The 13,088-nt window shown below is 41.0% G+C and overlaps 1 protein-coding gene across 1 annotated transcript; it reads right to left on the bottom strand.

Moving 5' to 3' along the window:
• Positions 1-1,155: 1,155 nt before the first annotated feature.
• Positions 1,156-12,576, bottom strand: LOC308576927 (uncharacterized protein). Its single transcript, XM_081177029.1, has 9 exons — positions 12,209-12,576; positions 12,061-12,111; positions 11,912-11,950; positions 10,814-10,931; positions 9,443-9,487; positions 8,147-8,247; positions 6,345-6,407; positions 4,876-5,049; positions 1,156-1,748 (listed from the first exon to the last, which is right to left on the bottom strand). Exons 1-9 carry the CDS (start codon positions 12,263-12,265, stop codon positions 1,725-1,727), a joined length of 672 nt encoding a protein of 223 aa, XP_081033155.1. The 5' UTR covers positions 12,266-12,576; the 3' UTR covers positions 1,156-1,724.
• Between the last annotated feature and the right edge of the window lie 512 nt (positions 12,577-13,088).

The following is a 13,088-nucleotide window of genomic DNA, read 5'->3' as shown; positions in this document are numbered from 1 at the left end:
TATTTGTTCTTTTCAAACAAAAAACACCTATCCTGAAACCTCACATGAATTCAGATACCAGTAGTCTACCTTGATCCTTCTGATGTTTGCAGCACAACCCCCATGCAAGTTTCCCACTCTTTAATGAGACATACTGTCAGATCAATATCTATAAAACTGCAGCTTTAGCATTTTTTAAGTTTTTTAGCTGGGGCCTCCTAATTCTAAAGGGAAAAGTAATGCACTTGATAGCATTTCCCTGCATTGATCCTTTCTTTGTCCACTAGATGGCAAAAAAAGAACACAATTAGCACACCAACAAACAAGAGAGAATGTCATGGTGAGCTTCAGCACCTCTTTTTCTAGAAAAATAGCACTGAAACAAGAGTATTTTAATAGCCAACCCTGAAATGAATGTGTAAGGGTGGACTTCCAGCCCAGTGTTTTGATTTGACCTGGACTTCACAAAAAGTTATTAAACTGGAGCACCAATGGTTGTGTGCCTCTCCTCCCCACTTGTAATATTGATTGGCAGTACTGGGTGAACCCTGGAGCTTCTAGTTATAGCTCTCCCATATTGAAAGATTTGGGTGGTTTAACATATTAAAAAGAAGCAGCAAAATATCACATTTAAATTCAACTAAACTTAGTGTTTATATCACCCAGTCTTCTGCCACTTTAACACTGGCTCCCAAGAACCACTACAAAAAGTGAAGGGGTTCAATCTCAGACTTGTTCAGCATTGGGTGATGTCCAACTGAGCAGTACCCGGAGTAGACCCATTGAAATCTGTTATGTACTGAAGTTCTCACCCTGGGCCAGCAGGGGGATACTGTAGATAGTTATGCAAATAAGGGATCGAAAGTGACGTTCAATGATTGGATAGTTTTAGAAAATTGTTACCGTTACGTTGTACTGGAGCTCTATATAAGCAGGTTGACTGAACCCTTCAGTGCAGTTCTGTTCTAGTCTCTGAATAAACAAGAGCTGTTGAAGAATCGCTGTGTTGTCTGATATGTTCACCCACAACTTAACAAAATCAACAGACTTTTCACTTAACCACATTGCTTTAAATGGACCTACTCTGAATACAAGTAACACTATATATTACACACTGAGTGTTCTTTTCCATAGAGTTATGGACTCGGAGTGTTGAGAAATAACTGGCAATAAACATTGCTTTAAGATACTTTTATTGAAAATATGTACATTCAACCTTTCCATTAAGAGATCTACAACTACAATACAGGTTGTATAAAAATATAAAAAGAAAAACAGTTAAATTTAAGAAGGCAAAAAAAAAAAAAATCAGTAGCCAGCAAAAATTAAGACAAATCTTTCATCAAATTTTATGCAGCTTTCAAATAGCATCTAGAGAAAGTTAGTGTTGCAGTCATTTCAGAGGGCCATAATGGAAGAGCTATTTCTGATCTCCTTAGGGAGGTTGTTACAAAGCCTTGGGGCCATTACAAAGGCTCCTAGCTGTTACCAGATTCTATCTTGCACAGCAAAGGATAACAATAAGAGGATCTTAATCAGCATAAAAAGATAAGATATACTAATCCCAGTTCTTTAAATGTATTAGAAAGTAATTAAGTGCACAGAATGACAGTACAACAAATTGTCATTCTACATCAAATTGAATAAATACTATACTTGGTTATTTCAAACACAGAGTTACAAAAACAGGCCGTGTAATGTAGGATCTTTCCTTCGCTTACTTGAACATATGCAGTTGCAAACTTTCATGGCTGGACAGCTTTTCTGAGCTGTTAAAATACAGAAAGAGTCATAAATACAGGTTCTGTGCATGAAGACTACTACGATACCAAATTTGAATTTTTTACATAAATAGGGAAAACACTGGAACTTACTTCTGAGTAACCATAGCGGGAACTGGATAGCAAATTGAATAACAACAATGAGCTCACCATATAAAATGCAACTATGAATTATGCATCTAGCATGCAGTGACACCCCCCCCCCCAAATAAAACCAACTTCTGGTGCCCTAGTTTAATCCCACCCTCCTCCAATACACTATACCAACATCTATCTCTTACATTCTGCAACGGCAGTAAGCCATTCACTTGAAGCCAAGGACTTCATTATCCTCACCCTTAGAGAACCTATCTAGCAGTCTGCTCTTGCCTTCTTATTTCACCTGTGAGTTTACTGCATACAGAGACTTGACGGAAGGGGTCGGTGCTAGAGTCTCTTAAGGCAGCCTTCAACTAGGTCCCCATCTACTCCAGCCAGCATGGCTAATTGTCAGGGATGTTGGGAGTTATCATCTAAAATATCACAGTGCACAAGTGACAGCAGTAGGAGTGTATGAATGGAAGCAGTATAGTTGGAGTGGGGAGAATTAAACTAGAGCATATTACGTACAGGATTTGAGCCATCGGCTTCCATCATCTAGATCAAAGGCAGGGAACTAGATCTGTTATGCTATGTTACTGTTTATTCATATGCTGTGTTTCAGTCAAAAGAATGAAGGTAAGGATCTGATAGGTGAAACAGACCATTATCTTCCCTACTCCTTGTTGGGAAAATTCGACCAGTACGAAGGGCCACTCACCTGTCAAATCCCTGACAACAGATGATGGGATGCTTTGAAGTCCCCATGAGTGCTTGAGATTTCAAAGCACCACACAGGGGCTGGAGGACCTGGTCTGGGGAAAACTGCATTATGGCAAAAGTGGAACCCATGCCAGGCCAGATTAGGTTCATGGAGGTTGCCTATCCCAGACATAAAGTGACAGACTATGTCCCCTCTATGACATCAGATAGCCAGGTTGTTTCTAGAAAAAGTCAATACTGAGGAATTAACCTTTAAAATGTTTACACAAAGGAAAGAAGTTGGAAGTCACCAGCTGAACGGAAAACAAAGAAACAAGGATACTCCCAGATGCAGAGAGAGTGGGGGCACACACACACACACACACACACACACACACACAATTTCACCTGCAGCGCTCCTGACCTTCCTCAAAAAGCATAAATGTGCATACTTCTCCAAAGGATGCACACAAGCAAGATTCTCTTCTAAACTGCTTTCCTGGGATTAATATTGTTTGTATTAATATTATTTATTCCTCAAACAGATAAAATAACAGGGAGCTAGGGGTGCAAAATTCACCCAGTCCTGGCTTTGTTGCAATCCGCACCATTTCTGATCTGCTACAGTTCAGATTCCACCAAAACCTACATTCCTACGCTATCCTCCTCGCTATCTGCTATAGCTAAAATGTGCACAACTGGTTTCAATGGAAGGTAAACATGCTTGCAGACAAAAAGAACAGAATACTGGTCATATTTGCTCGTGTGACTTCCGTTCCTGACCTCTAACAAACATGCAGATTGTGGGGATTTCTGCTCCCTTTTCTGTTTCCGATGGAATTCTCCAGCATCCGTACAGGAAGCCCATTTGATGCTTTAGCTGGGATTCCTGCATTGCAGGGAGTTGGACTAGATGACGCTTGGGTCCTTCCAACTCTAAGATTCTCTGATTCTATGGCACTTGGCTAAGAGGTTGCACAGACATTCCAGAATCAGCACCCAATGAACTATGGCAACTTTGCTGCTTGGGTGTAACTGGGCAAGAGCAGTTGGCCCATCCCAATGTTTGCACACAGTATCAGTGGGCACAGTTTATGCTGTGGGTGTGGTAAGGAAGACTGATAGCAGTGCAGGATATCAATACAGGATATTTGCATAAGTTTGCTCACATGCTCCCTCAGTTTTGGCCCATTTCTTGGCCTCGATGTCACTGCTGACATCCTTACAGTGTTGTTGCGCTTTTATTTTTATGTTGCCCCCCATGGCCCTAGCCAGGCTTCATGTGGTGGGGGGGCAGAACCTCAGTTATTTAAGTATTTTTATTGTTTGGGGGGAGCTGCCCCTCCCCCAGCTATGCCCATGGTTGCCCTAATGCTATTGCTCCCTCAATCCTCAGCTTTCAAAGACAGGGAGATCTGATGCCACCCCACATCATAAGCTGCCAATTATGGGGAAAGATTTGGAAATAAACTAAGATAAACGTAAAGACGAGAAGGACGAGATGGTTGGACAGTGTTCTCGAAGCTACCAGCATGAGTTTGACCAAACTGCGGGAGGCAGTGGAAGACAGAAGTGCCTGGCGTGCTCTGGTCCATGGAGTCACGAAGAGTCAGACACGACTAAACGACTAAACAACAACAAAGGTAAAGTTGAGGAACCCTGGACAGTTCCATCCAGTCAAATTTGACTATGGGGTGCGGCATTCATCTCTGCTTTTGAGCCAGTGTTTGTCCGCAGGCAGCTTTTCCGGGGTCATGTGACCAGCATGACTAAACCACTTCTGGTGCAACGGGTGGTACCTATTTATCTACTCACACTGGTATGCTTTTTAACTGCTAGGTTAGCAGGAGCTGGGACAGAGCAACGGGAGCTCAGCCCGCCATGCAAATTCGAACCGCTGACCTTATATCAGCAAACCCAAGAAGCTCAGTGGTATAGACCACAGCGCCGCCCATGTCCCTGTCAGTCAGCACAGGTTAGTGGCTCTAGATATTATGGATGGGAGGGGGAGATCTAACGTATACTTCTGGTCTGTCATTGCTAAGCCCTAAAAGAAGGGTGGCAATGAATTGCCAACCATTGCAACATATGACGCTACCTTGCACCAAGGCAGACACTTGGTACATCTACAATGGCTAGTAGCAGCTCTTCAAGGTGTGGGTCTTTTCCAGCCCTACCTGGCAATGCTGGGGATTGAACCTGGAACCTTCTGCATGCAAAGCAGATGTTCTATCACTAAGCCACAACCCCTCCCCATGGCTTCTGCCTTTCTGCTACACTTGCATGTCAAAACAGTGCAAGATTTTGGGAGTGCCTTTATTTATCAGTTTCTCACCCTGAAGCGGAATATTGATCCATCCGTCACATCTGTGTCTCTGTACTTTAGAAACAGTGTCTGACTCGCATGAATATAGTGTGTTGTATCTTCAGGGCACTTAAGCTGTACCACTTCTCCATTTTTTTCTTTATCCATGAAGAAAAGATGACATTTTAGATCATCTGCACTTAGCTATGGAAATACCAAAATATAGATTATTAATATTATTAAAGAAAAGAAAAGGTCAAATATTAGCAGGGTACCGTTATATGTTCAACTAAAATGAGTTTTTTAAAAACACCATGTCCTGGGGAATTTTCTCAAGTATCACTTTCAATGAAACTGCAATTCTTTCCTTATATCAGAGTAAGAAGGTTCACTGTCTCCCTTGCACTTTAGATATGCATTTTGTTGCATGTGCACTCTGGAAAAACATACACCACTGGCCAATCTGTTGCCTCTGGAATTTTTTTTACGGAAGCGCATACATTTCTCAGCACCACTCCAACTTCCCATACAAATTGGTGATTACTGACCACTCTTTAACCAGTTTCCTAGCTTTTTGTTCAGCTTAGGGCTTCACTCGAGGGTCTGTACACTTCTAGAGCCTGAGAGTACACAGTTCTGCCATTTTATCCTCACAACAGCCCTGTGAGGTACGTTCTGTTGAAAGACTGACTGGTGCAAGGTCACCTACCAAACTTCATGGCCAAATAGGGATTTGGACCCAAGTCTCCCCGGTCAACTGTTTTATATCTAAGACTTCCACACACACTAAATAGCACTTTAGCCGAATAGTTAATCCTTTCTCATGTTGACAACCCATGAGTCTTCACTCCCAAGCCTCCTGTGTTTCTTCCAAGCAAGACTAAAGCTGCAATCCCAAGCCCGCTTATATCGAAGTAAGCCCCATTGAAGTCAATAGGGCTTACTTCTGAGTAGTCATGGGTGCTTTCTACCCTGTACATTTAAAGCACTCTCATGCCACCTTCTGGCGGTTCCCTCATTGCAAGAAATGAAGTTACAGGGAACCAATGTCAAGGCAATAAACAGTTATCTGACTAGAAAACATCTGAAGACAGCCCGGTATAGGGAAGCTTTTAATGTTAGAGGTTTTATTGTGTTTTTTATATATTTTCCTGGAAGCCGCCCAGAGTGGCTGGGGGAACCCAGTCAGATGGGTGGAATAATAATAATAATAATAATAATAATAATAATAATAATAATAATAATAATAAAGAAGAAGAAGAAGAAGAAGAAGAAAAGGGACTATGAGGAGCATGAAACAGTATAGCATATAGCAAGCCTGTACCACTTCTGATTATAAAACCGAATGCAGCTTTTGAGCCATGTAAAGTATGTACCTAGTAGGTAGATATTGATAGTGAATTGTGCTCAGTTTGGTGGGTCACAAATTGTACAGACCTGGCATAAAGCATTTCTAAGTGTTCATGTTCTTCAGAAAAAAATATTGGTTGATCTCGTACCTTAGTGATATCAAACCTTTTGCCCTTAGTATGTGGCTTATTCGGCATATCGCATGAAAACACCTGCAAAGAAAAGACCTCTTAGTTTCAGAATGCTTTGGGAAAATATGGGATACCAAAATAATGACTAGATTGGACATAGTGTAGAAGAACAAGTAACAAACAAACCAACAGATTTTTAAAATGACGGTCGTTATCAACTACATATTTTGAAAATGTTGTTTGATATGGATTAGGACACCTCCAAAGGAATCATAATCAAATTTTGTATGATCAGGAGATCAAGGAGCAGGTTTCCATCTATGTTTGGATACAATTCAACACCATTTAGTATCAAGATGCCAGATTTAACCTTTCAAATTTGCACTAGGTTTTTGGCTTCTTAGAATTCTTGAGCAACAACAGGTACTAGGCTGCTAGTTTTACTACATATGAGAATGATAAATTCATATACCTCTTTATAATCTTTTTGTACTATAATAATGCTGTTTCATGCACTGCATCATATAGATAGACGATAGATAGATTTGTGCTTTGAAAAATATAAATAAATCTGTTAGTCTTAAATTAGTGCCGCAAGACTGTCATTTTTGCTGCAAGATTGTAATGGGATACCTCTTTGGAAATGGCTCCATGTAGTTAGTTCTACTGAGACTTTCAGTGAAAATAGGCCCTCATCATATTACCTTTCCATTTGTTGAAGTGTTGGGGCATCACTCTTTTCTCAAAGGATTTAGGCAATCCACCATCTTACTGGGCACAACTCTAAGGCTTCCTCACTAATTTTGGGGCCCTTAAATTCATGTAAATTGGCCAAACATTAATAATGTCAAAGAAGCCTCATCTGTAACTTGCTGCAGGGATAGAAGATTAATTTTCTGGCATCTTCTTGGAAATAAAGGCAGGTGAGAAATCTATCTGAGCCAGCAATGGAAGTTTTTCATCCAATGTAAATAGCAGGTGCAGGAGGACTGCAACAGGGAGCAAAAGGTTCGTGCCTTTGTACACCCGCGACAAGGTTCAAAGGTGGATTGGCACATCTGCTATTTACTTCTTAAAATCTATTCACACAGTTAACTATTTTTATGAATAGTGCCATATTTAGTTTGGTCCTAAATCAACATCATCTGGATTTTTCAGGTTTGGCCAGTGTCAGTGACCAGAAAAAGGGTGCAGCTGAAATGGCAAAAGTGTGATTGTCAGGGAACTGCCATCAGCTCAGAGGCGAGAGGCGGAAGGGCAGTTGGGTTACAGGGAGCCTCCAAAGATCGTGAGAAGCAGCACTTCCTCCGCGGAGGAGGGAAGCCCCGCCTCTAGTGGGGAAGGGATGCAGGGCTCAGAGGATGCAAGAGAGAGCCAAGATAGCGTGCATAAGCAAAGCGGGGGGGGGGGAGGCAGGTCCTCCTTTACCCACACCCTCTCTGTGCAGTAGGTTTACATGCAGAGAGGGGAGGCATCGGATGGGGAAAGTTTAAGGACCGCCCACTCTCAGATTCTGCTAGTGACTGAGCAAGACATGGAATCGAGACGTTCTGCACTGTATATGTTTTTGCACCAATAATAAAGCCTTTGAAAAGACCAGTGGGGATCTTGCCTGTTCGCTCTTGAGCAACCACGCTGGTAGGCATAACAGTGATCAATAAAGAATCACACAGCTACCATTTAAGGCCTGTGTTGGGCAAACATATTTCAAGTTAAATGCATATTTTAATCAGAATGTGCAGATTACTTTCTACCTTCTGCCTGCATTTCTGTGATGCTCAGTCCCCATCCCATCTCAGACATAAACAGACTTGTGTTACCTTCAGTTGCTTGTGGTCAATGTCTTTGGTCAGCACCAGCAATTTGTTTTGTTCATCGGACACTTGGCTAAAAGTAACTAGAAACCTGCCACGACCTGGGCCTAAAAAAAGAGGGGCATAGGAAGGAATTGCCGTGCAACGTAATAGATATAACAGGATTTATGTATAAATTTATAATAGAATTTAAAATACTGGAGCTAAGGTAATTATCCATTGGAATATATATATATTCTGTGGTGACACAAGTGAAACAGCGTAAGTTCAATGTTCCAAAAATGGTTGGGAGCACAAAGACTGAGTGCAAAAGATGCTAAAGCAATGGCAGCAAAGTCCACAGATAATGTGGTGCAGTGGTTAGAGTGCTGGACCAGGGGCTAGGATGCTTGGTGACCTGGGGTCAGTGAATGCTTCTCAGCCTAGCCTACCTCACGGGGCTATTGTGGGGATTAAATGAGGAGGGGAGAACCATATATGCCACTGGGAGCTCCTTGAAGAAAAATTTGGGGCATAAGTACAATAAATAAATAAATAAATAAATAAATAAATAATTCAAAAAAGGTAGCTTGGGACTAGGTTCTGGTGTATCACTATGTTTGGGACAAATAAAGGACTTTCCTCCAGATCAAACTGGCAATGACACCGAGAGGGTTTGTTGGTTTTTATTTTGTCCCACCATATATACAGTGTATGGTTAGCTCACTGGTTTTAATTGTCCCAAGCCAATTGTTTTGTTTCCCCAAACTTTCTTTTTTCTTGTTGTATATCTGGTGTCTGTTTGTGGCCTAGATTGCATGGCTTGATCTGCTGCGTTCGATGGATGTCACACAGGGCAAGGGACTTCTCATTTGATAGGCCACAGTACAAGCCTGCCAGACTAATCTTTACAGATTATTTATCCGGAAATGTCTCAGTCTTCAAAGCTGTGAGGCAACCTGCAATATACTTTTATGGCGCAATTACTGTACTGCTTTGGACATTTAATGTACTGACTAGGAGCATGGATTGGATAATGGATGTTACTCTTAAAGTTAGGATGATACCTCACTTCTCAAGTGTTGCGGCTGCTTGCATCTTGCTCCCTTATTTCACTGCTTAGAAAATGGACATTTTGCTCTTAAGCCTCTAGCACACATTCCTGGTATAAGAGGGGTAAATTGGCTTCACTGTAGGGGATAATTAAGGACTCATGTGGGAGGCAGCCCCGCTTTCAAAGAGTTATGGTGCACATTTTTTAATTGAAATTAAAAACAGAATTAAACAAAAAAAAAACCTGGATCACTGTCACCCAATTCTTACCTTGAACACGGAAGTAATGGACCCAGGTAGTCATCCACCTGATATCTAAATATAATACACATCAAAGTGTTAACCGTCTAACTTGTCATCTATCATTCCACTATATTATAGCAATGAGTGGTAATATTCTCATGTCCCATCCCTCCATTGATACTTTCTGGGCTCTACCATTTCAGAAAGCATGTAAAAGTTCCTATGACTAAAAGCCCCTCCTGCTGTATGGTGGCCAGGGAAGTCATGCTTAGTCATAACAAGGAAATGGTGTGGTCCTTATAGATTAACTCAAAGGACAGATCATTCCTTTTGTATTCTTTCTCTCATAATAACTGCATTTGCTTCCTGTAATAAAATGTTCAGGATGTATTGTCATCACGATTTGCTTGTTTGTTAAAAGGGTTGCTTTGCTAAACTTGTATCCAGCCTTTACATCAAATGGTCTAATGGTGGCTAACAAGAAGAATACGACATCATAGCCATAATATATTTAAAAACATAAAAACGAGGCAACTGTTTAGAGAATTGCATTTGCTATTGATATTAACCATAACTAGTTTGACCCTTAGCATTTAATGCTAAGGGTTTGTTTTCAATAGTGTTCTAGGCTTAACCAGAAGAAAGTAGGGAGAGAACTCTCTGGTTTCAGGGGTGGAGAAGGCAAACCCATCCCTTTCGCTCCTGAAAGTTCTTTTGTTTGATATGGGGGGGGGGGGGCAGCCACAATGGCACCCCACCGGGATCGTGGTGCCGGGGGCAGTGCGCTCTCCCCGCCCGCCTCTTCCTCCGCCAGTGCCTCCATTAAGAATAGAGGATGCCTGCCTGTTGTCTATCATTACTTTCCAAGTGCAAGAGTGAATCTGCCTCTTATTTATGAAATAAAGAAGTGTATAAGCAAATGTTGCAAAACAGAAAAAAATATACCAACTTGTCTCATTCTGCATCAATTTTGCGTTACTGAAATGCTTGATATTTTCAGAGGTTCATGTGCTTTTAAATTATATTCCTCTAGTAGGGGAACTAACATTGAAGCAACAAAAGTGGACTTTGCAAGTGCTTGCACTTTGAGCCTTGTACACAGTGATTGGAGGACCTCACAGTTGTGGCTAAATTTGTGCATATTTACCGTAATACAAACGTCAATTTTGTGTGGATATCAGTCTGAACATTTGGAGGGCTTATATTAACTTAGATGTTAATATTAACTTAGATGTTTAACTTCAGATGTCTGTACTGATTGTTATTGCATTCAGATTGTGAACTGATGCTGTTATTCGTATTATGCATGTACTATTTTTTATTTTATTGTCTTTCATCCCCTCCCCCTTTTCTGTTCAACTTGCAAATAATAAAAAAGACTGCATAGAAACAACATACCATTTTTTTGCTGGAGTCTAGAGAGAGAGATTCCATTCACATCAAACTTCACTACTTCATTGCCCTCTGTTAAGAATAAACATTCTTCTTGGCAGAGAAACTTATACTTTGTTGCTGCCTGAGAAAAACAGAAAAAACCTGCCATGAAATATGTACATGTTTTCTGTCATATTACCCAGATAGTAATAGCTGTCTCCTTACAAAGCAGTGTAACCATAAAAGCTAGAGGGACACATTCCACAAACAGAGGCAATGTGAGGGGCTCCTTGAGTCATTTTTATGTGTAGAGACATGTTCTGCATACCACAAATCTGCTGAATAAAGTGTGGGAGATATATTTTTTTTAATGCATAATGCAAGTTGAATGTATGATCTAGGAGCTGAATTTATAGAAACTTTTCTGCATTATCTAATAAATCTAACTCCTACAATGTTTTGCCTTAGAACCTTATTCCTACAAGTCTTCTTTCAAAACAAAGTGATGTTTTGCTTTATTATCCCCATGTAATGGATGAAGACCCAATCTTCCTATTGGAGGATTGCATTTCCTTCTAAAAAAAAAACCAAACAGGCTAGTTATGTATGCCAGTGCTGGAAAGGAAGGAATATAGTTTGTAAATAACCAGATCTCTATCTATCTATATGCATAGATGCATATACACAGAGGCATTTGCCTATATCACAAACGGATTTTGCTGCAGGGAGAAAGAAGAGCCCTGTGAGATCTGCTTAAAAAGGATTGCATATACACTCCTGTATTTGATGCTTTGATAATGATAAATAAGGATTGACAGCATTGATGTGTGAATGTCAGTGTTAAACAAATTTTGAATATTCACTGTAACATATGCATATCTTGCTTTATAGTGTAGTGCTACTGTTTTTTTCTGTCGAGATATGCATTTCCTAAGAAGGTATGGCTGCATAATGGTCACTTTAAAAACACTACCAAATGCATGACAGGCAGCTACAAATCTTGCCAAAACAGAAATGTTTTCATTATTACTAAGCTATTTGCGGGATGGTACATGATAACCTAGTAAATATTTAGTGCCATATTTGTGCTGTGCAGAAGTGACAATTCATTCTCATTCTTACCTTCTTTCTATATCTGCAGCTTTCTTCCACTTGCTGTTCCTAAAATAAAGGAAAACAAATAAGTAGTTCAGCAAAAAACCAAAACAGAATCAGAAAATTATCAGAAAACTTTGTGGTCCAGAGAAGTGAGAATTTATTCTTGTATTTACGTTACTTGTCGTTCTTCGGCATCGTTTCCTCAGTTCCATCCTTGTGCCGGGCTAAAAGAAATCAAGTAACATTTATTTGCATGCATTCGCCGCAAAAGCTTTACAATTTCCGTGCTGTACTAAAGTGAGAATTCATTCTCCTACTTACGCTATCTGTAGGTCTCTGCCTTTGCTTTCTGCTTCTCATCTTGGTGCTGGCTGACATCGTTGTGTGGCTTACTGGAGCAGCACAACGAATTTATTCACTTGAAATGTGACTCAGAAACAACGTGGCTCTGGGCCAGTGGAATTGTGCAAGCAAGGCATGCTGATGCCTGCTGTCTACATAAAATGTCCAGGAAAAAGAATAGCCACAAATAAATTTCCGGAATTCACTTTCCAACAGCCTTTTCTCCCTCTCTGCACCGGCCACATGGTATAGGTGGCTTGCCAGGAGGATGTGGGAACTCTCCGGGAATTGACAAAGGGGCTACCATGGTGCTGAATGATCCTGGAAAAAACATCCCCGGGGGGGAAATGCTTACTTGCAGCAGCCAAGAGCAAATCAGCAACTGAGAGTGTTATGTACTGAGGTTCTCACCCTGGGCCAGCAGGGGGATACTGTAGATAGTTCAGGTCCACATATGCAAATAAGGGATTGAAAGTGACGTTCAGTGATTGGATAGTTACAGAAAATGGTTACTGTTGCATTCTAGTGGAGCTCTATACAGTGGTGCCCCGCAAGATGAATGCCTTGCAAGATGGAAAACTCGCTAGACTAAAGAGTTTTCCGTTTTGGAGGTGCTTCGCAAAACGAATTTCCTATGGGCTTGCTTCGCAAGACGACAATGTCTTGCGAGTTCCTGCTGGTTTTTCCCCTCCCCCCCTTTTCTAAGCCGCTAAGCCGCTTATCAGCTGATCCGATCAGCAGATAAGCCGCTAAAAGCCGCTAATAGCACTAATCCGCTAATCCTTCAATGGGCTTGCTTCACAAGACGAAAAAACCGCTAGACGAAGAGAATCACAGAACGGATTCTTTTCGTCTTGCG

Source organism: Podarcis bocagei (assembly GCF_964188305.1).
Source record: "Podarcis bocagei genome assembly, chromosome: 17".
Taxonomy (NCBI): Eukaryota; Metazoa; Chordata; class Lepidosauria; order Squamata; family Lacertidae; genus Podarcis; species Podarcis bocagei.
Note: the sequence above shows the minus strand (reverse complement) of the source record. Positions and strands in the feature narration are given on the sequence as shown.

Bases quoted from the DNA above. Each gene is read 5' to 3' on its own strand.
- LOC308576927 (XM_081177029.1), bottom strand. From the start codon at position 12,265: ATGTCAGCCAGCACCAAGATGAGAAGCAGAAAGCAAAGGCAGAGACCT. The intron at 11,951-12,060 runs GTAAATACAAGA...CCTTTATTTTAG, and splicing joins GCCGAAGAACGACAAGTAAC to GAACAGCAAGTGGAAGAAAG. The intron at 6,408-8,146 runs GTAACACAAGTC...TTTTCTTTGCAG, and splicing joins TTGACCACAAGCAACTGAAG to GTGTTTTCATGCGATATGCC.